Source organism: Suricata suricatta, chromosome 12 (assembly GCF_006229205.1).
Source record: "Suricata suricatta isolate VVHF042 chromosome 12, meerkat_22Aug2017_6uvM2_HiC, whole genome shotgun sequence".
Classification (NCBI taxonomy): Eukaryota; Metazoa; Chordata; class Mammalia; order Carnivora; family Herpestidae; genus Suricata; species Suricata suricatta.
This window is the reverse complement of record NC_043711.1, coordinates 93111001-93136609: the sequence shown is the minus strand read 5'-3', so window position 1 is coordinate 93136609 and position 25609 is coordinate 93111001. Positions and strand designations below refer to the sequence as shown.

The window sequence follows — 25609 nt, the reverse complement described above, 5'->3', positions numbered from 1 at the left end:
GGAAGCAGGCTCCAGGCTCTGAGCTAGCTGTCAGCACAGAGCCCGACGCGGGGCTCGAACCCACGAACGTGAGATCTGACCTGAGCCGAAGTCGGAGGCTTAACCGACTGAGCCACCCAGGCGCCCCAATGTGTCACTTCTTCTAAAAGCACTAACCTCATTCATGAGGGCTCTACCCTCATGACCCAATTACCTTCCAAAGACCCCCACCTCCAAATACCATTACATTGGGGACAGGACTTCCACATACGAATCTGGAGGGGATGCAAACATTCAGTCCACAATGTATCTTTTTCTAATAAAGAAAATTCTCTTGTGCTCCTAGTTTGGAATTTTATCAAGAACAGATGATAACTTTGTCAAATGCTTTCTCTGCATCTACTGAGATGATCTTTTTTTCTTTCCAGTTAGTTAATATGGCAAATTATACTGGTTTTCAAATTTTAAACCAACTGTGCAGCCATGGGATAAATCCCACTTGGTCATAATGTATTATCCTTCCTTCATGCATTGCTGGACTTGATTTGCTAACATTTTGTTTAGAAATTTTGTTGTGAGGGAAACTGGTCTATAGTTTCCTTTTCTTATATTGTCTTTGTCGAGTTTTGGCATCAGGGTAAGGCTGGCCTCATAGAATAAGTTGGAAAGTATTCTTTCCTCTTCAATTTTCTTAAAACCCTGGTGTATAATTGATGTTTCTTACTTAAATGTTTGGTAGATTTAATCAGTGAGGCCCTCAGGGCTTGATGATTTCTTTGTGGGAAGGTTTCTAATAAAAAATTCAGTTTATTTAATAGATATAGGCCTATTAAAAATAAGGTCTGTTTAGGTCATTTATTTCTTCTTGAGGAGATTTTGGAAGTTTTTCTCCTGTAAGGAATTTGTCCATTTCACCTAAGTTGTTGAGCTGACTGGCATGATGTTCACAAAATCGCACGATTATCCTTTTAGTATCTGTAGAGATGATACTGCTCTCATTTTATTGGTAATTTATGTCTCATATCTTTTTCTATGTATCAGCCTATCTAAAGTTTTATCAATTTTGTTTTCTTAAAGAATCAGCTTTTAGTTTCACTGATTTTCTCTCATTTTTCTGTTTTTGAATTTCATAGATTTCCATTCTAGTCTTTATTGTTTCCTTTCTTCTTTTTACTTTGAGGATAATTTGCTCTTCTTTTTCTAGTTTGTTAAGGTGGAAGATGAGGTGTTTGGCTTGAATTTTTTTTCTTTTCTAACACAAGCATTTGTGCTATAAATTTCCTTGACATACTGCTTTAATGATATGCTATGAATTTTGACATACTGTGTTTTCATTTTCATTGAGTTCAAAATACTTTTAAGTTTTCCGTTTTTTTTCTTTGACACATGGTGTATTAGTCAGGGTTCTCGTGTGTGTGTGTGTGTGTGTGTGTGTGTGTGTGTGGAGATTTATTATACTAATTGGCTCATGCAGTTACAGAGGTCATGAAGGTCCACAATCTGTTGTTTGCAAGCTGGAAAACCAGGAAGTCGGTGGTATAATTCGGTCTGAGGCTGAAGGCCTGAGAACTGGAGGTAGGTGGAGTCTGGAGGGGTGAGTCTAGAGTCCAAAGCCTGTGAACCAGGAGCTCCAGTGTCTGTCCAGTTATCTTTTTAGATAATCTGTATCATACTTAAAAGTTTGAAAAGAAAAAAAGGCCTTAAGCAACCACTACTAATTTGTCTTTTTCTCTTGAGTAACATCATATGTTCAGATTTTGCCCTCTACATCAGCAAATCGCTGTGGGATCATCTGTAAATTGTTGGGACTTCCTATGACTCCTAATGCATGTCAGTGCAGACGGGGCTGGGGGCTGGGGGCGGAGAAGAACATCAGGATACCGTATCCCGGCAACACAGAGAAGGAGCATGATCTCTTAGTTAAGATGTAAACCTCCTGAGGCTCGGGAATTTGGAGCCAACCACTCAAGGAGATCCTGGATAGTTTCAAAAGTGGGGTTTTTATGGGAAATTTTAAGAGAGTGCGTGTGCGTGTGTGTATGTGTGTGTGCGCACACGCGCATGTGCACATATGCATCCTCACACGCCCTTCCTTTATAACAGACACTGGGGAAAAGAGGCAAGAGACTTCAGTTATAGTTGACGATTATCGATGTCATTAGATTTTATGTGAGTTTGTCAGACACACAGTAAAAGCCATCTCAAGCACTTACTGTTGAACCTTAGACCAAAGGATAAATGAAGAACAGGGGGAAACAATAAAGAAAAATTTCCAAGAGACATAATGCACCTTTATGTTTGCTCTTGATGGAGAACAAAGATACTCTTCCCACATTCCCCAAATTCTTGGGAAGTAAGTCTTTGGAATCCAGTTCCAAATTATACATCGGTAGTGGGGTCTACTTGAGGATTTCCTGTTTATATTTCCTCTCTGCAGCTGGTTTGGAGGGGCCACATTCTTGGCCATCAAGAAAAGTTTGTTAAATTTCATACCCTTCAAAGAAAGCAATTTGGAAATTGTCACATAGGTACTATGGATTCATTAAATACTCTGATGAAATCACAATCAAAATCAATGCTCAAGCCCTAATCTTCCTTAAAAATTGCCTTAAACATGCCTGGCCATGGGGCGCCTGGGTGGCTCAGTTGGTTAAGCCTCTGACTTCTGCTCAGGTCAGATCTCACAGTTCGTGGGGTCAAGCCCCACATCGGGCTCTGTGCTGACAGCTAGCTCAGAGCCTGGAGCCTGCTTCAGATTCTGTGTCTCCCTCTCTCTCTGCCCCTTCCCCACTCGTGTTCTGCCTCTCTCTGTCTCTCAAAATTAAATAAATGTAAAAAAAAGTTTTTTTAAATGCCTGGCCATGTTGTTTCCATTTGCCACCAAACCGAGGATAATTAACATGTCCCCAGTGATGGAAAATAGAAGGGCTAAAAACAACAGCTGTACCAAGAACCCCAGGAACAAAAGACGTTGGGCTCTGCTCTTGCTCTTTTTCTAAACATCAACCAATAGTTACTGAATGGCTGTCCACATAGCTCAGCTTCTACAAGCCAGAAAACCAGTGGGTTCTGAAAGACCCCCTGAAGGGAAAGAAAACAAAATGCAAGGACATCTACTTTACATTGGGACATTCTAGGTCACAGCTGCCATGCCATTTAATGACAATAAGCCTAAACCACTGTACGGAAGAGAAGATACGTGCACAGCCCACGACAGGGATGAAGGCATCCACAGAATGGCGAGCTGGGAGCACGGGGAAGGACGTCACGCGGGGGCCTGCACAGGACTCGCCCACACCTTGCTCCTAATCTCGGTGGGTTCCGTAGTTACTGGAGACCTGTCGCTCTGGCCCACCCAGTGTCTCTTCTGTCTTCCTCTGGGTAGTGTGTTCTGGGTTTCTCACGCGGTCCACGTGGTCTGGGTGGGGATGACCCAACACTGCTCCAGGTGTGGGCATGAGACCTAGGTCTGCTGCCTCTCCCAGCATTCCGGCCACTTCCGTGGAGACGAGCGTGAGGACAGGTGTGTGACCGAGGCTGGGCCAACGGGGGCATTGCCTGGGACCTTGGTAGGAGCTGTTAGAAAGGAGGAATGCTCTCTAAGGGGTAGACAAGAAGGCAGGGCTGAATCCTGGAGCAGCTGGTGACCGTCTTTCCACCACAATGGGAAAGCCTACTTGAGAGTGAAATGAACCCAGGACAATGCAGATCCAGAGGACAAAAGAGACTGAGTCCCAACATTATCATCTGAACCCCTGGCCCCACCCCAAATATCCCTGTACATCTTAATGACATACATCTAAAAATTCCTTTTTTTTTTTTTTTTTTGCTTAAATTAGTTTGAGTTGCAATTCTATCTCTTGAAGCCAAACGTCCTGACCAGTAAAAGGGATTCCTAATAAAACTGCTGTGCTATTGGAAAGGCATGTGTGAGGATTTTTAAAAAACATTCTAGAATCCTCGATGAGAGACAACCAAGGTTTGAAGGCCACTGCCCTTTCATTCTCAGGTGGGTTTTAGAGAACATAATCTCAGCTTTGAGTGGCTACTGACTATCCAGGAGCACTGGTTAGGGAGCCCAGCAGGTGTGGGTTCAAATCCCAACTCCACTAATCACAAGCAAGTGACTTATCACCCTGCTCTTCACTGTTCTTATCTAGAAAAGAGGAGGTAACTGAAAACCTATTTTTGTGAGGACTGTGAGTTTCCTTATCATAGTTTGTAATTATGTATTTATGTGATTATTTGATTCCTGTCTGCAAAAATCAGGAGGTCTACGCTGCACTTTATTTTACTTCCTAAACTGAAGAGCATCTGGAAAATAGCAGGTACTTCATAAATATCTGTTGAGTCAGAGTATAAATAAGTGAAGAGAGGAGACCACGCAGATATGTGCTTGGCACATCACGGACGGGCAACCAGTACTAGCTTCCCTTCCTTGAGCACTAGGACTTGCCAACTCCAGTGCCTCCAGGGGCCAGGCAGGTAATGAACTTGACATAAATTGGCCAGATGTGGAATCGTGCGTCCCTGTCTGATGGGGCAGACATTACTCAGCCTCAGCCAACTGTTGTCACTTAGGAATGTAGACCTAAACCAGATCTGCTTTCAAGAGATTTTGGGGTAAAATTTTAAACATGGGTAGAATGAAACACATAACACGCACACAGTCAAGCCTGTGGGCTCGATTTGGCTTTTGGGGGACTGGTTCATTACAGCTGGGACCTATGTCCGGTCCATCCTTCCTACGTGAGCTCAGACCACAGCCACCGATGACCCGGAGACGCAACTGCACTTACCGCCATGCAGGTCAGAGCCCTGGCCGGGGGCGCTGTGCGGGGTCTCCTGTAGGACGTAGGTGGACGTGGAGAGGGGGGACGGGCAGATGCCGCTGGCCGGGACGTACGGAGGGCTGTAGGACGGGCTGTAATACTGGGAATACTGGCCCTGAGGGAAGCCAGGGTAGGAGGGATAGTCCTAGAAGGGGAAACACAGGAGGCTGTGAGTGAGGAGGCCAGTGGCGAGGAACCTCGTGTGTGTGCGCGCGTGCGCGAGTGTGTGTGTGTGTGTGTGTGTGTGTGTGTGTGTGTGTTTACTGCGTCTGTCCCCGTCTCTCCCGCTAGAATAAAAGCTCTGTGGACAGGGACTTTCCCCAGATGGGGACCCCGAGACCAGGATGCAAGTGCAATTTTTTGGGAGGCCAAGGAGACACCAGTTGGAGGGGGGTGGGGAAGTGAGATGGCAAAGGGAAAAAGGAGAAGCGGCCAATTTGGGGGCTTCTAGGTGGGGACTGGAGGGAATTCTGGGAAACCCTGGAGGGTGCAAAACACACCGTCAGAAGGCTCTCTCCAGGGGGCAGGGGGGCTGGGCTGCTCACGCACCAACTCAGCCAGTCTTTGTCTGACACCTGATCCCAGAGTGCCTCATTCCTTGGCATTTCCCTCCTGCCCTAGTCACTGGTTCTCGGGGACACCCTCGACCCCAGGGCTGCCGTGTGAGGTCAGCAGGTGGACCCTGTGGGATGTGAGTGTGGCCCTGTCAGGGTCTGTCTTGGTCATCGCTGTGTCCCGCAGTGCGGGACACATGAGGGACTCCGTAAACACTAGATAATTAATGAGCCAATGAATGAGGGACAACGACCCTACACACACATCCAGGAGACCAAGTGACATGTTCACAAGGTTACAAATACAGCAGCACCTAATAGCATCAGAGATCCAGAACCTTCTATGAGGACGTTGTAGAGATCAAATAAAAGAACGCCAATCCCTTTTTTATCAAGATTTGCTTCAACCAACCGGACATTCCAGCGCTCCCACGGTTGTCACTGTTCCAAATATTCTGCCCACTATCCCCGTAAACCAATGCTTCTCAACCCTGTGGGGACTCACCAGAAGCTCAGCTCCCTGGGCGGCACCCCAGCCCTACAAAATCCGAATTTTTGGGGGCTGGCATTTAGAGAATCTCTGTTTTTGACAACCTCCTACTGGTGAAGAACCGCACCTTTTTAAAAAGGGCTTTTATTGGGGCGCCTGGTGGCTCAGTCGGTTAGGCGGCCAACTTCGGCTCAGGTCATGATCTTGCAGTTTGTTGGTTTGAGCCCCATGTCAGCTCTGTGCTGACAGCTCAGAGCCTGGAGCCTGCTTCGGATTCTGTGTCTCCCTCTTTCTCTGCCGCTCTCCCGCTCATGCTCTGTCTCAAAAATAAATAAACTATAAAAAAAATTTAAAAATAAATAATAGGGGCTGATTTAAGGTCCCATGATTTTTTTTAAAAAAGGGCTTTTATTTATAAGTATTTTATCCATGTACACAGTACCCTGGAGATAATGTAGAGATATGTGAAACAAATTTTCAAATCTTCCAACGTTTAAACCACTTAGGTTCTTTAGCTCACCGAAGAAGAAACAGTGTGTTTCTCATATTTAAATATGTTAACTATTCCCTACAGCCCATCTGCTTTGTGGTAGTTCTGTTTTAACGCTGATCTGGAAGCATGTTCCCCTCGGTTTTGAAATAATTTTAGATTTATAGGAGAGGCGTACAAACGGGACACAGAGTTCCCACACACCTTCAGCCAGTTAATTATTTAATTTTACTTTCTAAGCAAAGCAAGGCAACCAAACTATTAACCAATGTTCATCTTTACAGGGCTGGCCTGCTGTGGTTTCACGAGCATTTATAAAGCCCCCACTGTGTGCTGTGCACTTGAAACTGGAATGCAGACCCGAAGACACATGGGTTCTCGGGCTCAAGAAGGTCACGTCCAGCAGGAGAGCAGGCATGTGTATTTGCATTCACACGTTCTAGACTCAACAGTCAATGGGCGTCTCGGGCTCAGGTCAAGAGGGAGTATACAACATCACCCGTGTCCTCTTGGAAATCTGCTGATAATTCCAATTTCTCTGCTGCTAGCCTGTTATCTTTCTGATGGCCTTTTGTACAGTCTGATGTCTTGGTCCTTAGACTCAGGGAATAAGAGACTGTATTTCTGGCAGGGGTCATGGGCAGGAGAGGGCTCTTGGGATGCCCTGATTCAAGGGGGCTATTTAAGAACAGGGTGCGGAGAGACGTCTACCTGGTGCACGGTTCCGAATCCAGCCGCGTTGGTCAGGCCATTTGCTCCTTGGTAGATCCCCGCCGTGCCTGCAGGATGGAGAAATGGGTACAGATGAGGTTTCTTACAGTCGGAGAGGGATGCGGGGAGAAGGATCTGGCAGACGGATCGGCTCTCTGAGGGAGGACAGGCTGGGACAGAGCCGTGACCTTGGTGGTTTACCAAATCACTCTGGCACTCTGTTCTGTCAATTAACAATACAATAAGTAACTCCTTCATCCAAGGATTGTGGTGCGGAATGAATAAGATAACACATACAATACAGATTCTTATTCCCAACAATTGTGTTCAAAGACATTTACTTAGAAAACTGTGGTAAATGTACATAACCTAAAACTTACCACTTCAACTATTTCTTTTTTTTTAATTTTTAATGTTTTTTATTTACTTTTGAGAGACAGAGAGAGAGAGAGCGTGAGCAATAGAGGGTCAGAGAGAGAGATTGAGACACAGAATCTGAAGCAGGCTCCAGGCTCTGAGCAGTCAGCACAAAGCCTGGTGCGGGGTTCAAACCCAGGAACTGTGAGATCATGACCTGAGTCAAAGTCCCAGCCACCCAGGCACCCTTCAAGCGGGAATGTTAAAACACTGGCTTTATGCCTCCCTCTGGCTGGTGGGGTGCCCACGGGAGGGCTGGGGGAGGCCAGGGTGAGGTAAGGAAAACGTCTTGTCTTATGGTGATGGTGGTAGGTCCCCCAAGGAGTCCCCAATATCCATTCACCCCTTCTGTCCCTGCTTTTAAGCTGGGCACGTGGCTGATGAGAATAAACACTGCCTTTCCCAGCTTCCCTTGTGGATTGTGTGGCCACGTGATGAGTCCTAAACAAGGGGAGGGGAACAAGGTCACGTGTGATTTCCTGATTAGGCCCTTCAAGGGCAGGGGCGGGGCCTTGCTTTCCCTGCAAAGTAGGGTCTTCTTGGATCGCAGGGCTGAGCATGAAGACATACGGAGCCTGGACCCCTGCCACACGTGCGATCAGGACCACCACGTCACATCAGCAGAACAATTTCAAGTGGATATTCACCTGTTTATTCAACAGCACACTTCCCAGGGACAAACCACGTGTTCCCGTGTCAGGCCCCGTCGCGGATGCGGTGGCAAGGGAGGGGCTGACGCTCACACTCAGGGAGGAGGCAGCACACAGTCAAGTGGATGTGTACACCAAGAGTTCAGATAATTCCAGATCAGCATGCAGGATGCATGAGCACAGCACTCCTGCACCGTGGACTGCGGACGGGAGCCTGTCCGCAAACTCTTCCCGATGAGGCGACACAGACATCGGGAGATGGGGGATAGGAACTTCTACGGTCTGCTTGGTCTGATACTAAAAAGCAGGACTTGTAATGTGTGCGTCTTTTAAAAAATTGCTTTGTTTCTCAATTTTTTTTTTTTCATGATTGGCCCATCCTTTTTGAAACGTTTCCTTTACTTACCTCTTCTATGAAAATTTAATATTGTAGATATACTGTGTATCTGTTCAGGGTATTTACGCAGGTTTGGGTTTAACACAAAAAGAGTAAGATGGTTTTGTAAGTAAGTGCCTTCTGGGTGACACTGCCTGTTTTTATTATGTCTTACACTAAATTAAGGAAAAGCCCCTGGACCTTCAGCACAGAGGACATGTGAAGTCCTGGGTGAACAGCACCCGGAGGTGGGCTCCGTGCAAGTGAAGATGTGCCCAGCGCTGCCCGCCGCCCTGTATGGTGACTTCTTCACGCTGCTGTCGACCCTTTTACGTAGTGTTACTTAGTTTATAGAAACTCGGCATTGGGAAAGTTCTGAGGCTTGTGCGACAGCGTCTGAGCTGGAAACCGCACTTTTAACATCTACTCGGTCGGCCACAAAAAGACCAAAAAACCCTCCAAAAAACCCCTCCAAAATGGAAAATAACAGGTGTTGGCGAGGATACAGAAATCGGAAGTCTCACGCACTGTGGGTAGGGGTGTGAGATACGCAGGCGCGTGAAAGCAGTTTGCTGGTGCCTCACAAAGGTACGCACAGAATTACCATATGACCCAGCAACTCCCCTCCTGGGTATGTTCCCCCAAGAGTTGAAAACAGACGTTCCGAAATACCCTGGACACAAATGTTCCTAGAAGCACTGTTCGCGGAGCCGGAAGGTGGAACACGCCTCGTGTCCGCAGGCTGATGGACGGGTGAACAGAATGTGCGTAGCCACACAATGGAATATTAGTCAGCTGTAGAAAGGAACGAAGTCCTGATGCTTTGCTACCATGTGGACGAAAGTCGGGGATCCTGTGAGTGAAAAAAAGCTAGACACCCAAGGCCACATACTGTCAGACTTCCATTTATATGAAATGTCCAGAATAGGCCAATCCACGGAGATCAAGTATATGGGTGGCCGCTGGGGGCGAGGCGCAGGGGAGACTCGGGAGCTGCAGCTTCGTAGGTGATGGGGTTTCCCTCTGGGGTAATGGGAGGAGCTTGGAACCAGACACAGGTGGCGGTCACGCAACACTGTGGATGCACAAAATGCCAGAGCCACAAACCCTCATATCCTAAAATGGTTAATGTTTTGTGAATTTCATCTCCGTTAAAAATAAATCCGAGCTGGGGGTTCCCAGCGTCTCCCAGCACCGACCCTCGGCCAGACTCCCCAGTAACAGCAAAGGACCAGGAGGCCCAGAAAGTTCGGGACCCCTCCCTCTGCCACACCCCTGCACAGGCCATGCCTTGAGCCCTGAGAAAAGAGAGGACATCTGCGTCTCCGGTGCCCCCGCACCCACCTCACGTTCCCTTCCCACCCTCTCCTTTCCCTTTGTGGGAAGTTTTATGGCGTCATCTAACCAGGCAGCTGCAGAAGGGTCTTCTGAATCCAGGGAAGAGACGCGGGGTCCGGCGCCCCCCTGCCAACGCGGGCCACTTTCTGAGATGATGAAGCAGCACTCCTGCGCAGGCGCCACTTCCAACGTGGGTGGCATTTGGGAGCTTTCAAATGCTGTCAGCGGGCAAAGGCCCGTCCTCCTTTCTCACCACTGTCAGAAGGGCCGGGCCGGGGGACGCATGCATGCAAACCCGGAAGCGAATGCACTTCCTGCCCCGATCCCGCCCCACGACAACAGGTAACTGCATAACGGCGGTGGCGCCTGCTCTGATTCTGTTGAATTCCCTGTGAACCCGGTGCCAGATGTGCCAGCAGGTTTTCCACGGTGGATTAGACACCTGGGAGCCCTGTCGACGCGGAGACGTTTAATGGAGAGAGCCCCGGGGAAACGCTGAGAGGCGTGCACCTTCTGGACGTTTCTCGACTTCCCTGCGGAGAAAGCCCTCCCGGGTGGTCCGGGGTGGACTTTCACTCTTCCTTCCTCCACCGGCGACTCCTCGCCACATAATCACAAGCGAGAGGCGGGAAGCCATCCTGGGGCTAGGGGAGGAAGGCCTGCGTGTCCGGGCCAGCGGGGCTTCTCCTAGTCACATCGGGGTCCTGGGTTCTGAGCCGGGGTGCCCAGGTGGGTGGAGGAAAGCGCAGAAATGAGTTATCCCAGGCCTTGTGTTCTGCAGTTTAAGCCTTGGAATCTGGGAGGATTTGACGTGCAGACTAATGCTTCTCGAGCTGTCGGTGAAGGGCCAGTTTTTAGCAGAGATATGGTGGCATAACCATCATGCAGCTCATGCCACGTGCAGCTCACCGTGTGCCACCATGAACTCCCAGCGGGGCTGCCCCCGGTGCTGGGAGGAGCCTGGGGTGTGTGCCTGGCTGCTGGCGCAGAATTTAGTATTAACTGCTGGGAAAATCTCCCTCGCTTCTGCTCAGTTCTATACTTACATTATCATAGGCCAGTGAGTTTCTGGACTGGCCCCAGTTGGCCAACTAAGAATTAGATCGATGTAGGCAAAATGGCTTAAGAAATACAAAGGAGGAAGGATTCTTATGGTGGAGTGTGGGGTGGCGATGGGCAATTCTCCTGGCTAGGAGCAGGAGCAGGGCAAGAGGGTAGGCAAGGGAGGTGGGTAGAGAAAGAAAAAGAGACGGAGCAGGGGGTCCTGGAGCAGAGGGATCCTGTGTCTGCGCACTGCTGCTGAGAGAGCAGCAAGCCCCCCTCCTCCACAGGAGGAGGAGGAGGCAGCCCTCAGAACCTTCTGGGCCCAACAGGAGAGGGAGGTGAGGGATGGAGCTCGTGCAGCCATGATGATGGGTGGCGACGGTACTGGGAAACACTAGGGGCAGGTGGGGATTGGGACAAAGTGGAATGCATAGTTTTACCTAAAGGGCAGCGGTCTGTGGCAGGATTCCCAGTTCCTTTCCCCTTGCTGGTTAGGAATGCTTCCTCACTGTCCCAGTTTCCCTTGCAGTTCCGGGAGGGCTATGTAAATCTAGTTGTGGCCAAGGGGCATCTGGGAAAGACCTTTTGTTCTCCCATCAGCTCCTCCCCCGATGATGTAAGGATGTAATGCCTGAAGTGACAGCAGCCATCTTGGGACATGAGGCTCCAAACATAAAAGCGGAGGGCTGCCATGCTGAGGCTGAAGGAGTAGACGGATGAAAAGAACCTGGTCCTTGAAGACACAAGGAGCTGCCAAGCCAACCTTAGGGTCAGGCTTCTTATTAAATACACAATAAACATTATATGGCTTAGGCCAACATTACTTGGGCATTTTGTTCCCAGCAGCCAAAGGCATTCCTAACTGATACAACGCTGCCCAGCTTCAGCCAACTTCTGTCACCTAGAAATGAGTCTAATGTCACCAGGGCATCTGATTGTTCTAAAGACATACAAACATCTAGGTTTATAGATGAAATCGCCCAATTTTTACAGGGAGGCAACACATACAAATTAGTTGGGACAGAAGAAAATAAGCCAAAACATTTTGCAGGGGGTGTGGCCTGTGGGTTTCCAGTTTGTGACGTCTGGTCTAGGAAGACAGAACAACATAAGAGTCCTGTGCCCACGATGTGGCGAGGACAGAGCAGTGACGAGCCCCTGACCGGAAGGAGCCTCATGGGCTGAGAGAAAGGACAAGTCACCCGCAGCCTGGGCCTCAGCGAGGAGGACGATGAGCCGCTGACACCCCAGTACGCTGGCGGGGCAGACTCCTACCACGGCCGTGGTCAAAGTTCTGGAGAATTTGGGGAAAGCCCTGAACGACTTCCATGAACCTTTCCCCCTGGGCCCAGGGGAACCGTAGCTCAAAACAGAAATCATGTTGAAAGTCCAAACATAGGGAGCGCCTGGGTGGCTCAGTCAGCTGGGCGTCCAACTTCGGCTCAGGTCATGATCTCACCATTTCCGAGTTCGGGCCCTGCGTTGGGCTCTGTGCTGACAGCTCAGAGCCTGGCGCCGGTTTCAGATTCTGTCTCTCTCTCTCTGCCTCTCCTCTGCTTCTGTTCAGTCTCTCTCTCGAAAATGAATAAACATTAAAAAAAAAAAAGTCCAAACATAAAGCCAGACCCACTTTTAACCGCCTTGAACTTACAGACCAAGATGTATCCCTTCTATACGAGACCGAGGGATTCTCTATGTCCCTGGAACTGTGCCTCCGCCAACGTTGGGGAGCCTGTGTGCACGGCCGCTGACATCAGCCCACCCCCACTCGTCATGCTGCAAAATGCTGGGTGCTGACTCTTGAGTTAATTCAAGTTCATGATGCATCTTCTTCACTTGTGCACCCAGACCTCTTTTTTTTTTTTAATTTGTTTCCATTCATTCCCTGTCACTTCACAGGCAGTAATTCCTGCGTGTCTGATGCATATCCTGTGGTTTCTACATGTGGCTGCGAATAAGTGCAGGTGTATCATTTTTGTAAATTCTGTTGTTCCATTTCCTATGGCTTCTCAGTAAGAAAGTTCTTAAGACCCATCTGTGTGGCTGTGGGTGTGTCCCATTTGTCTGAGTCCCTGTGGGTTCTATGGATTTTTTTCTCGCCCGGTGTTAAGTTCTTGGCTCTGTCCACATTGCTGTAGGTGCCGCTCACCTGGTGCCTTGGGAACTGCTCAGACCTCCTTCGTGTGCCTTCCTGGTATGTCCTGCGCCTCCTCCTCCAGGAGGGCACCCTGGGATACCATCTCCACCACCACAGCTGCCATGAACACCCTCGGGCCGTCCCCCCTGTGGGCCTGGGTGTGGGTCTCCTTGGGTTGTAGCCTCCGAGGCGGGATTGCGGGTCCCGAGGTCATAGACCTAGTCTCCCTGCGGTCTGGGTGAGAGCTCCCAGCTGCAGGTGCGTGTTCCCACAAGCAGTGCCGATGGTCCCCAGGCCTGCGTCCCCACCACCAGCTGGAACAACCCCACTTGTAAGTGCTGCTGTCTTAACAGGACTAACACAGTATCCGACTCGTTGTCTTGGATTCCTGCTTCACTGATTTCTGGGGACTCTGTACAGCCCTCGTGGGCTTGCTGCCGTCTGGGTCTCCTCTGCTTTCCATGGAGATGGTGCCTGTCACCATGAAAACCTCTCCTCTTTCGCTCGGGCTCCACTCCGCTTGGAAACCTCTTAATTACTGGCGTCAGCGCTTGGACAGATAATAAGTAAAACGATAAGTATGGCCTCCACTTACTGGGCACGTCCCTCCTTCCCCAGGGCTAGTCCCTGTAGAAGCAGCATCTTGCTTAGTCTTCAGTGCGACCCTAGGAAGTCTGTCCAGGTCGGAAGTGGCGGAGCAGGGTTCAAGCCCAGGTCGGCCTGGCCCCGCAGCCCCGGCTCCCAGCCCGGGCGTGGCCCTGTGGGAAACAGGCGGCTGCCTGCTGAGGTTCCCCGGCCAGGCCGACTTCCCTGTCCCCGCAGGTTGGCCCAGCCATCCCCGGCAGCGCGAAGAAGGCCTCAAGGACAATCCCAAAGACAAGCATCCCCTCATCTGTGTCACTTGCTTGGGAACCCATCTTACGATTCCTTTACCCACAGCAAAGGGACCTACTGTTTTGAGTCTTCCGTGAACTCAAAACAAGTACTTGTTCATCTTAAGTCTTATTGATGCCAGTGTTAAAATAGAATTGCTGCAAATATACGAAGACGGCAAGTAGAAAGATTTGGAAATATCACCCCAGGGTGGGGGGTCGGGGGGGGGTGAAGTGAGATAAATAGCCTGCGGGTAATGTGTAAAATGGAAAAGCCCGAGAGAGAAGTAAACCTGTTATGAAGCCCTACCCACTCAGGTCCCCTGACCATGGCCCGGGTTCCAGAAAGGGACAAATCACAGACCTCCACTGCCTGATGTGTCTGCTTCTTTTCTTTGCCCCAAAGACAACATGCTGAAGGCACAGATTGGCAAGCCCTGGCCCTGCCCTTTACCCACTGTGTTCACTCATTCAATAAATATTTGCTGACTGCCTAGCATGTGCTAAGATTCTCGTTGAAAAAGAGCTAGGTATGTCCTGTCTTCTTGGAGCTTAGAGACTGGAAGGGGTGGAAGGCGACAAAGAATCCACACATCACTATTAACCACAGTGACTACGGACAAGTAGTTGAAAGTTCTAAGCCTCAGTCTCCCCATCTGTAAAACGGAACTAAGTGTCGTCTATTTATTTTTTACTGGGAGGATTCTGTAAGACACGGCATATAGAGAGAGCAGAGCCCACACAGAGTGACTGTTGAGCAAACGGTAGCTGGGTTATTATTCTTTGCACATTAACCATCACCACTGAGGATGTCAATGATGCTAGTATTTCATTGATCCACCATATTTTTTTTTCAATATTCGTGTGAATAAAAATATCCAGGAAAGGTTAAAAAAAAAAGCCACAACAATCCGGATACGGCCAAACAGAAGATCCCAGATGAAAACAAAGGATTTGGGGGGGATCCGGACTGAGCTGTCAGCTCTAAAACCACCAGGGACACACGGTCCACAGGCCAGGAAGGGGGGCGTCCATGTCCGTTTCGCTGGCACTGAGTCTTCTGGTCTGTTTTGCCGTCTTAGAAACTCCAAATATGCACCCGGGTCCTGTCCTCTGGCGTCATGTGGAGTCCGGCCCACATCTGTGTTTAATCAAATCAGTCGCTAACTGTCACAATGGCCTCATTCACAGGTAGCATAAAGCACCGTGAACCGGCAATAAAACAACTGCATTCCCGAGAATGCCACTGCAGAGAGGCTGCCCTGTCACTGCATCTCTGCCACACGAGTAGGAATAACGTCGCGGCAGAGATGGGGGGATGCGGGGGCCCAGGAGGGCAATGAGGCTGCAGAGGGGAAAGCTACCACGTGTGGGTCCTGGCACGCTGGCATGAAAGACCTCCACCATGCGGGGCCAGCTGGGAAAAGGCCAGCTGCAACCGTTAGCACGCTCCAGAACTCAATGTCGGTATTCGTTAGTGGGAGTTATGCGGAGGACTGATAGAGCAGGAGGGCTCCTTAGAGGAGGTGGTAATCGAGCAGAAGCTAAACGGAAGGGAAAGAGGCAGCCATGTGAAGATCCCGGGAAAGAGCATTTCAGGTTGAGGGAAAGAGCCAAGTGCAAAGGTCCTGAGGTCTGAGGAATACAAGAAAAGCCACTATGTGTACGGGGGAGGAGATGGGCATGCGGATGCACCATGAGCTCAGGGGTCTTCTGGGGCTGAATCACGGCAGGGCTTAGTTGGGGGGAGGCCACAGAGAGGCACTGGCATTTATTTCTGGCTGCAGGGGGAGTCTCACCTGGGGAGTTTTAAGCAGAGGAGTGACATGGTCTGTGATGCCACGGGGAAGGATCGACCGTGTGACTTCACTCGGTGCAGCAGAAACAGATCAGAGAGGGTCACGTAGATCCCAAGACCACATGCGCTGTTGTTCCTGCCAAGGACCTCCGGTGGAGGGATTCTTGGGAATGGCAGTAAAGATCAGAGCTCCTGGGACAAGTTATGCATGATGGAGAGAGACGGTCACTGATTGAGGGCCCAGGGAAGGCGCTGAGGTCAGGCGTGTCCTCGTGGAAATTTGACAGGGACGCGGAATGACGTAGCCTGGACCAGTCGGTGCCTCACAGTCCCCGACCACAGCGGTTGCGTTAGGGGTGGGCGTCTCAGCTCAGCGGACCCCAATGAGAGCAAAGTGCCAGGTGTGTGGTTGAGAGGTTGGAAGTGAACCTGTTGGTCACCGTGAGTTCATTGGGCATTCACATGACTGTCCTCCTCCCCAAAGGGGTCACACACCCATTTTTCACCGACCAGAGATGCAAAAAAAAAAAATGTCAGCTGGAAGAACAGATGGATGACTGGATGATCATCTTCGGTGCCCCTCCCCCTCTTCATCCATCTAAATACCACCCCCGTTTTCTGTGACTAGGCCCCTTAAAACGCCCTGCGTCTCCCCCTTTCTCCATCTCCACCACCTCCATGCCGCTACCATCTCCGTGCCTGGGGGGCCGCCTCGCTTGCTCACTAATTTCTCCTCATCTGCCCCGACCCCAGCTCAATCCGGGATCCTCACAGCACCCCACCACCCGCCCTGGGCTCTTTCCCAGATCAGTCACAGCCTTCTTGGCTTCCCTGTGCATTTATAACCCTTCATGGGGTCCACAGGCCTGGTGTGACCTGCCTCTTCTCTGACCTTGCTGAGCCCCACCTTTCAGCCCTGTCACTTGACCTGCGTCCCCCACTGAAGATATACTCAAGTCCTAACCCCAGTACCGATGAATGTGACTTATTTGGAAGTAGGGACATTTACACATGTAGTCAAGATGAGGTCATACTGGATCCCATGACTGGGGTCCTCATAAGAAGAGAAAAATCTGGACACAGACACAGAGGGAAGTTGCCATGTAGAGACGGAGGCAGTGACTCCAGGCCAAGGGCACCCGGCAGCCCCTGGGAGCTGGGACAGAGGCAAGGAACAGATTCTTCCTCTGAGCCTCCAGGATGACCCTTGCTGACAGCCTTATTTCCGATTTCTGACTCCCAGGACTGTAAGAGAATACACTCCTGTCATTTTCAGCTACCCAGTTTGTAGAACTTCTGTTCCAGAAGCCCTGGCCAATCAGCACCCCCCACCCCACCTCTGCGTCCCTCCAGCTGCCTGGTCACATATGGAACAACATTTCAGGACCTCTGCATTTACTTGTCCCTCCGCCTCGAATACCTGCTCCCAGCCCAGCATTCCTCAAACGGTACTCTGCAGAGAAACTGCCCGTGGATCCTCTTATAAAGACGTCTGTGAAAGTTCCGGGCGAGACCGGAAGTTCTCTCCCCGCTGATGCTGATGCTGCCGGACTGGGGATCAACGCGGGGCTCTGGCCCCTCCCACGGCTGGCCACCCCTCCTCAGCCAGGTCTCTGCTCAGCCATGACATTTCCCGGCCACTCTGGTGGAATGCCCACCCTCCCGGGTCCAGCCACATCTTGCACATCACCCTGGTTCGATTGTTTCCTTTTGGTAGAATTGACACCCCTGAAATGATCTTACCTATTTAGATACACACTTCTGGGTCCCATCATCCCAGGAGGATGCAACCTCATGAGAGCTGGGACTTTGTCTCTGTTCGCTGCTTTACACTTGGTTTCTAGAAAAGCAGGCAGCAAGTGGCAGGCTCCTTATAAGTAAGTTTTGAAGAAAACACAAACAAAAAGAAGGTCTATCTTGCTTTGGCCCTATTTCCAGGACCTGGCACAGAACACACATTCAATAACTATGTATCGAATGAATAAATGTATCGAGTAAATGAACTGACTTGGATGACAGTTTCTGATTACTGAGAAATGACTATGTGTCAGGAACTATGCTAAGTCCCTTCCCTTGGTTATCCTAGTATATCCCCCACTCAACAAAGAGAACAGAACAAAGTAACCTCTGTTGTGATCCTCTTTCACTCATTCTGCCACTGTTTACTGAGCACCTACTATGTGCCAGTCTGTCCTAAGCGCTCAGGACACAGCAATGGACAAGACAGGGGAACCACTGCCTTAGTGAGGCGAACATCCTAGTGGGAGGTGGGGGGGTGCTGAAAGTGAACAAATACGTACGATTAGTCAGAGCTGGGGAACTCGGGTACTGGGGGTGGTCAAAGAAGCCTCTGTATTTGAGTAAAGATTTGCAAGAGGTGAAAGATGGAAGCCTACAAAGGTTAAGCCACTTGCAGTGTATAAACTCAGAGACTGAAAGTGGCACTGCTGGGATTCAAACCCAGGGCTGTCTGACTTGGGAGGGGGCTGTTGTTTTTCACCCCAACGTTCTCCCACATCCAATCTGCTGGGGGAATTTTCCACCCCAATGGAAGGCTCATTAATAACTTCCGTGGGGGGTGCCTGGTCGGCTCAGTTAGTTAAGTGTCCAACTCTTCTTTTTTTCTTTTATTTTTAAAAATGACTTTATTTATCTTTGAGAGAGAGGAGAGACAGAGTGTTGAGCAGGGGAGGGGAAGAGAGGGAGGGAGACACAGAATCTGAAGCAGGCTCCAGGCTCCCAGCTGTCAGCACAGAGCTGTACACGGGACTCAAACTCACCGACCCAGAGATCATGACCTGAGCTGAAGTCAGTTGCTTCACCGACCGAGCCCCCCAGGCGCCCTTAAGCGTCTGATTCTTGTTTTCGGCTCAGGTCTTGATGTCCAGTCCATGAGATGGAGCTCCGTGTGGGGCTCTCAGCTGGCAGTGCAGAGCCTGCTTGGATTCTCTGTCTCCCCCGCTCTCTCTGCCCCTCCCCTGCCCCCTCACTCACTTTCTTGCTCTCAAGATAAATAAATAAACATTAAAACAAAAACAGTTTCAGCGGGTGTTTGGTCTAGCGTCGCTGAAAACGCCTTTCCTCCCCTCGTTGTTCCCAGTGCACTCCGGATGCCAGCCCTCCTACCCAGGGGTCTGACTCTCAACAGCAGATGGTTTCTGACTGTGGCCTGCGGTGCCAGCCGCCTGTCCCATGGCTGCGATGCCACAGTGCAGAGCCCTGCAGGACGCACGCGCCTCGCTCCCGGCCACCGGGGCTCCGCAGTGACGGGCAAGTCCCCCACAGGCTGGGGCTAGCGGAAGCCCACCTCTGGTTTGTGACAGCGTCGCTCTCCAAAAAGCCACAGTACAGGGCTCCAGTCTAAAGTTTCCCCGGCAGTAAAGACATCCTTCTCCAAATTGATACTTTTTTTCAAATAGAGAGGTCAAGTGCTCACCGAAATGACCTCCCACGGCAATCCTCCAGTGCCTCGTAAGATACAAATCCTCCAACTGTCCGACTGATGGGCAAAGAGCCTCATAAAACGGTACATTATTCTCAGATGCCTTTGCAGGGGGACGGGGCTCGGTCCCCCTCAACGTCAAGTCCGCCCCTCCGCTCCCGCAGCCGCCGTTCCAAGTGTTTACCATCAGCAGCCAGGCTCTTCCCGCAGACCTGTAAATTCCAGGCGGCCCATCTCAAGTGCCCCAGGAGGACTTGGGAACCACGCAGGCAGAGGCCGCAGCTTCCCTTAAGATATCACCCACTTTCAGATCAAAGCCATCTTGTCCTTGGTCCTAACGGCCATAATTCACTTCTTGCCCTAAAACCTCATGCTGCTTTTAAAGATCTGATGGGCGCAGCAGCTGTGGACTCAGGCTTTCATCTCTGCTGCATTTATTTCCCCTTCTCCGGCCAGCTCTTCCAATCTTTGTAGTTGAAATTATTTCCAAAGGCCCAGAACTTGGGGGTTGCTCGCCCTGACTCGCCATCACCAGTGGGTGCTTCTGAGCCTGTCCTGACACACGGTGGGGGGTGCTCCCATTTATAGAGCAAGTCCTACGGATCAGGTCAGCCCGAGGGACAGATGAGGCCTGCTGATGTGTCCCGATGGACGTTTTGTGTTTTTATCTTTCCCCCTTCTCTTTGCACAAGGAAAGCATTTAAACCCAGAGGCCCCAAGGCAGGGCAAGGACTCTGCTGATCAAGGTCAGCATCACCTGGAATAAGACAGACTGACATCACGTAGCCCCTGATAAGACGCTGGGAGGGCACTGCATTGCCTGTGTAGTCTCCTTGCCCTGAAGGCACAACCTCGATCCAATCACGAGAGAACATCAGACAAACCTAAACTGAGGGACATTCGGCAAAATGCCAGACTACTGTCCATCAGAAGGCCAAGGTCATGGAAGACCTCGAGGGGTTGCCACAGAAGAGACACAGCGACTAAATGCAATGCGGGGCCCTGGACTGGATCCTGGGGACAGAAAATGGATGTTTGTGAAAGACTGGTGATCCTTGGATAAGGTCTGCAGTTCAATCAGAAAGCGCTGGACACTTTCAGTTTCCTGGTCGGACCCCTGCACTGGAAACTGTAGGGGAGGCTGGATGAAGGGCCTCTGGGAACTTTGTGCTCTCTTGGCAACTTTTCTGTAAGTCTAAACTTACTTCAAAATAAAGAGTTATTTATTTATTTATTTTTAAGATTTTTATTTTATTTTTATTTCTTAATTTTTTTCAATGTTTATTTTTGAGAGAGAGAGAGAGAGAGGGAGAGACAGAGCATGACCAGGGGGAAAGCAGAGAGAGAGGGAGACACAGAATCTGAAGCAGCCTCAGGCTCTGAGCTGTCAGCACAGAGCCTGATGCGGGGCTTGAACTCATGAATGTCAAGATCACGACCCAAGCCAAAGTCGCACGCTTAACCGACTGAGCCTCCCAGGCGCCCCTTATTTTTAGTTTTTAAAAAATGTTTTATTTATTTCTGAGAGAAGGAAAGCACAAGTGAGGGAGGGGCAGAGAGAGTGGGGGACAGGGGATCCCAGGCAGGCTCCGCACTACTGACAGCAGCAAGCCCAATGTGGGGCTGGAAACTCACAGAGATCGTGACCTGAACCGAAGTCAGACGCTTGACCGACTGAGCCACCCAGAGCCCCAAGATGTTATTTTTAAGTAATCTCTGCACCCAACATGAAGGGTGAACTCACAACCCCAAGATCAAATCACGTGCTCCACTGACTGAGTCAGCCAGGCGCTCTTAAAGAGTTCTAAAAAAAGAACACAAATTCTGATGGGCAGAGTTTACGTTGTCTACTTACTGGCCATGTGACCCCGTGCAAGTTACTTATAACCCCTCCGTGCCTTACTCTTTCCATCTGTAATGTGGGCATTAAAAATAGCACCTACCTCACAGGGTCATTGTGAGAATGAGATGAATTCATACACGTAATATGCTCAACACATCAGGTCCTCAGCTATGCCGGGACCGACGCCAGCCATCAACAGATCATTATTCTGATCACCATCACTTTCCCTATTTCTCCTTCGCAGGCACAGAACGAGGTGAAACACGTACAGTAATTCGGAATCCTCTACCAGCAACCCAACTTGGTGCATTTCATAGTATCTTCCAGGGAATGGCTCACTAATATTTTAAAAATGGATAAAATTTAATAATTTCACCTAAGAACTGAGGTCTGGGGGCTTCTATTTGAATAAAAATGCGAGGGAAGCAGTGGAAGATCAGACTTACTTCCTCAGCTGCAATCATCCGCTAGAAAGGGGTAGTGGCTGCCCCTTAGGGGGCCATCTGCTCTCCACTGGCCATACCCCCTCCCCTCCCTGTTGTCTTCCCTATACTGAGGACATATCCATCATCCTCGGCCTGATAGCTTTCTCGCAGGTAAAAAAAGTTTTCTGTCTATCTGTGATTGGCTGAATAATTGCCCCAAAGTCGTCTAGATCTGAATCCCTAGAATCTGTAGGTTACTTTACATGGCAAAAGGGTTTTTTCAGAGAAGATTAAGTTAAGGAGACAGGGAGATTGTCCTGGGTTATCCAAGGGAGCCTAACGTGACCACAAGGGTTGGTGTCACAGGGGTGATGTGGTCGTGGAAGAGGTGATAGTGATGAGCTCTGGGGATGGAGGAAGGGACCGTGAGTGGAGGGACAGGAACAGCCTCCAGCAGGTGGAAAAGGCAAGGAGACAGACTCCTCCCCAGAGCCTCCAGAAGGAATGCAGGCCTGCCGACTCCTTGAGTTTGGAATTCTGACCTCCAATACTGTAAGGTACTGAACTCTGTTGTTAAAGCCACTGAGTCGGTGTGCTACTGTGTCACGAGACATTGACATAGCACGTGTCTCCAACAAAAATAAGAGAGAAAAACACAGCAGGGGCCACCCACCTTTTCTTTGGCTCAGCCCATGCTCCTCACTGTGTCACACGCCTTGCTCCTGTGGACACTGGCGTTTGCTGTCCCTTGACCAGGAGCCTCATAGCATTCATTCATTCATTCATTCATTCACTCCCTCATTCATGCTTCCACGCTTTATAATTACTCACTGAGGACACACGGGGAACAGGACACGCTCCCTGCCTTAAAGGATCTTACAGTCTAAGTGGATATTTAAGGACATCAGCATTTAAACTTAGAAAACACAAAAATCATCTTCTTTGACAAATGACCCAAGAAAAATTTTAGAAAATGAGCAGGCTGCCCCAATTTATTTTAGTTTTGTCTTCACAATAACATGGGGGAGACAGACCGCATACCTAATCTGGCCTCTTAAAAATAAGGAAACGGAAGCTCAGAGAAGTCAAGTAACATGTTCACGGTTGCACAGCTAGGAACCGGCAAGCCAGCTCCAACGGGAGCCTGTGCTCCCTCCATTTCCCTGGGACGCAGCTCAGACCTGCTGGGACCTGCCCCAGAAGCATCCCAAGCTGCTGAACTCTTGAACTTCACCTTCACAGTCGGCACTTAAGTGGTGGCACATTTTATAGGGACAAACCGAGCGCAGCGCTGGCCCCGCGCCAGGCTGTTTGTGGTCGTAGCCACTTAACAACGCGTTCCGGGCAGATGAAGGGCTGGTTCAGAGAAGGCGGCTCGGCACCAACGCTGCACTTGGCCGGGAGGACTTGGATCCAATCCACCCCTAACACAAGCCCTCGGTCAAAGCCCATACACTGGACATTTGTACCCAGACAGGGCTGGGGACACCAGCGCGCAGCCTGCGGCTGATGAGAAACCTAGTCACTGTCAGCCTTGGGCGTATCTGCGGGCCAGTTTCTATCAACAGCCAAGGACAGCAGAGCCTGATGACCTCCCCCACTGTTCGTTCTTTCCTTCTCTCTCATGGTAACAACGCTTGCAGGTTTTAGCCAGGCCCACGGCCCTCCTGAATAAATACTACAAGGCTACCCAACTTTCCTTGTGGCTAGCTTGGCCGAGTGTCTAAGATCTGGCCAATGTCACATGAGTTAGACATGTGGTCTGCCACATCGGAGACCTTCGAGGGAGGGCGTGGCTCTTGCCTTCCACCCCCTTCCCCTCCCTCTGGCTGGTCTCCTGTTGGTGTGAGCCATCCTGGGTCACGTGGAGAAGGGCAGCAGCCTGGGCCCTGTGGAACCGCAGGAGGAAGGGGTCTGGGTCCCTCACTCTGCAGAGCAGCTCACATCCTGTCACCTGAGAGAGAACTGAACTGCAGTCCCTTCGAACCACTGTCAAGCCGCTGTGCGCAGACACGGAACACTATTCCCAAAGCGACATACACGGTCGATGCCAAGTAAAACTCTCAAAGACGGGGCCCTCCAGACTTTGGAGGAAAGTTCTCTTGGTTCAACAGCAATCCCACTGCCTGTGTAGATGTCTAGGAAAAGGAGTTAAGGGAAAGGACAGGGCAGTCCAGGCAAAAGTTCCTTCTGGTCACAAATCCATGAGAACGCTGCCTCCCAGCTGCTCTATGAACTTGCAAGAAGTGTTTAAGATAGAATGCACTCAGCCGCCCTTAAATATGGCTGCCAAGAGTTCCTCTGAGCACGTGCATGCAGACGCCGTTCCTTCCATCTGGTGGTGGGGCCTCTTTGCCTTTTCCTTGAATGTGGCCTGGCCTTGTGACCTGCTGTGACCAACAATAACACATGGCAGAAGCAAAGTTCTGGAACTTCCAAGCCCAGGCCTTAAGGGAGCCCGCAGTTTCCGCCTTCACTTACTTGCAGCCCAGCCGCCATGCTGTAAGGAAGCTGGCTGGACGCTGGGGGAAGAGAGGCCACATGGAGGAGAATCGAGGCACCACTGCCCACAGTGTCACATGCCAGATAGGCGAGTCCACCCTTCTCGGACACCTCAGCTGAACCAACTGCACAAGGGACCCCAGGTCACCAGGAAGGGCAGAAAAACCGCCCTGCTGAGCCCAGCCCACCCAAGAAATTGTGAGAAATAATAGATCGTGGCCACTGTAGGCCACCACGTTTTAGGATGATCTGTTCCTCAGCAATAGTTCATACGCAGGAACTGTTTTCTTTTTCTTTGTGTTTCCCCACGTCCAGTGATCGTTCCTTAAAGCCCCCTGTACCCTTCCTTCGTCACAATGGTCACAACCACGATGCTCTGATCTGCGTGATCATCTGTTTAGGACATTTCAGGGGCAGGAGGTGTGTACTTGGGGGTTTCTCAGACATGGCTCTTCTGCTCCCTGGTTGTGTGACCTTGGGCGTGGCGCCTGACCTCACTGGGACTCAGTCTGCTCATTTGCAAAGTGGGAGAAAGGTCAGCACTGACATCACAGCATTTTCACGCGATGAAACGACAGACCGCGACTGAAGCGCCCAGCATGGCGTCTGGTACGCAGTAGGCCCTCGGTACATGTTTGAGTGAAGCAACGAAAGAGCTGATGTAGCAAAGGTCTTCAAATACTTAAAGGGTGAATGAACCAGCTTCTCGGTGTCAGTGCCTGAGACCGACCCTGAGTGTCGGGGCTTGGGGAGACCTGGCCCGACCACCCCAACGCACAGATCACCTGATTCCCACGGGCCACACCCTGAGCTTCGTGGCCACTCTGTTCTTCAGCTGTAGACCGCACTCATCAGCCTCCCATAGAACGTGCCCATCTGTTCTATTACTTATCTTCAGCTTGTCGGTCTTTCCCATCACAAAAACAAGACTTTTGGGTCTATTTGGTTCCCTGATGCATCTCAAGCCCCTGGAACTGCACTCAGCACACAGTACATGTCAAGAAACATTTGCTGAATGAATGAATGAATATAAGAAGTGCATCTGAGGGTCTGTGGCTCACAGAGTGTGGACGTGAGCATATGGAAGGCAGCCCCTTCTAGAAGGAGGAGGCCCTTCACGTCCTCACAACACCTCAGTGCCATCTGTTGACAACAACCGATGACTATGTTCGTCCATGATGACACTGATGGGGCGAGTGCCCCCCTGGAGTTGTAGGAGACGGAAATCAGGGGTGCCTCGGTGGCTCAGTCGTTTGAGTGTCTGACTCTTGATTTCAACTCAGGTCTTGATCTCACGGTTCATGGGATTGAACCCTGCATCAGGCTCTATGCTGACAGTGCAGAACCTGCTTCGGATTCCCTCTCTCTCCTTCTCTCTTGGTCCCTCTCCTACTCACACAGGTGAGCGATCTCTCTCTCTCTCTCTCTCAAAATAACTAAACCTTAAAAAACAAACAGAGAAAAACCTCCCCAAATCCCAAAGCAGAGCCCCTGTGGGAGAGCTATGCTCACACACAGACCCCAGCTCCCGTCCACACCAACAAGCCCCGCAAGCACCCTCCTCCCAAGGCTCTGTCTCCAAAAACACAGTTTGGTCTTGGGACAACTTTGCTGGAATAGCCCCAAACCACCTAACATTGAACTACTCCTCCTGCCCACTACAAATCTGAGACACACTCAAGAACTGTCCAACACTGACAGGAAAGGTG

At 50.3% G+C, this 25609-nt stretch overlaps 1 protein-coding gene across 1 annotated transcript in view; it reads right to left on the bottom strand.

The window, feature by feature from the left end:
- EYA2 (EYA transcriptional coactivator and phosphatase 2) overlaps positions 1 to 25609 on the bottom strand; it is a 204184-nt gene that overhangs the window by 83973 nt on the left and 94602 nt on the right. Inside the window, exons 6-7 of the mRNA XM_029918473.1 lie at positions 7057 to 7124; positions 4779 to 4956 (exon numbers count right to left, since the gene is read on the bottom strand). Coding sequence (XP_029774333.1) covers positions 4779 to 4956; positions 7057 to 7124 — 246 coding nt within the window. The remainder of the gene's footprint in view (positions 1 to 4778; positions 4957 to 7056; positions 7125 to 25609) is intronic.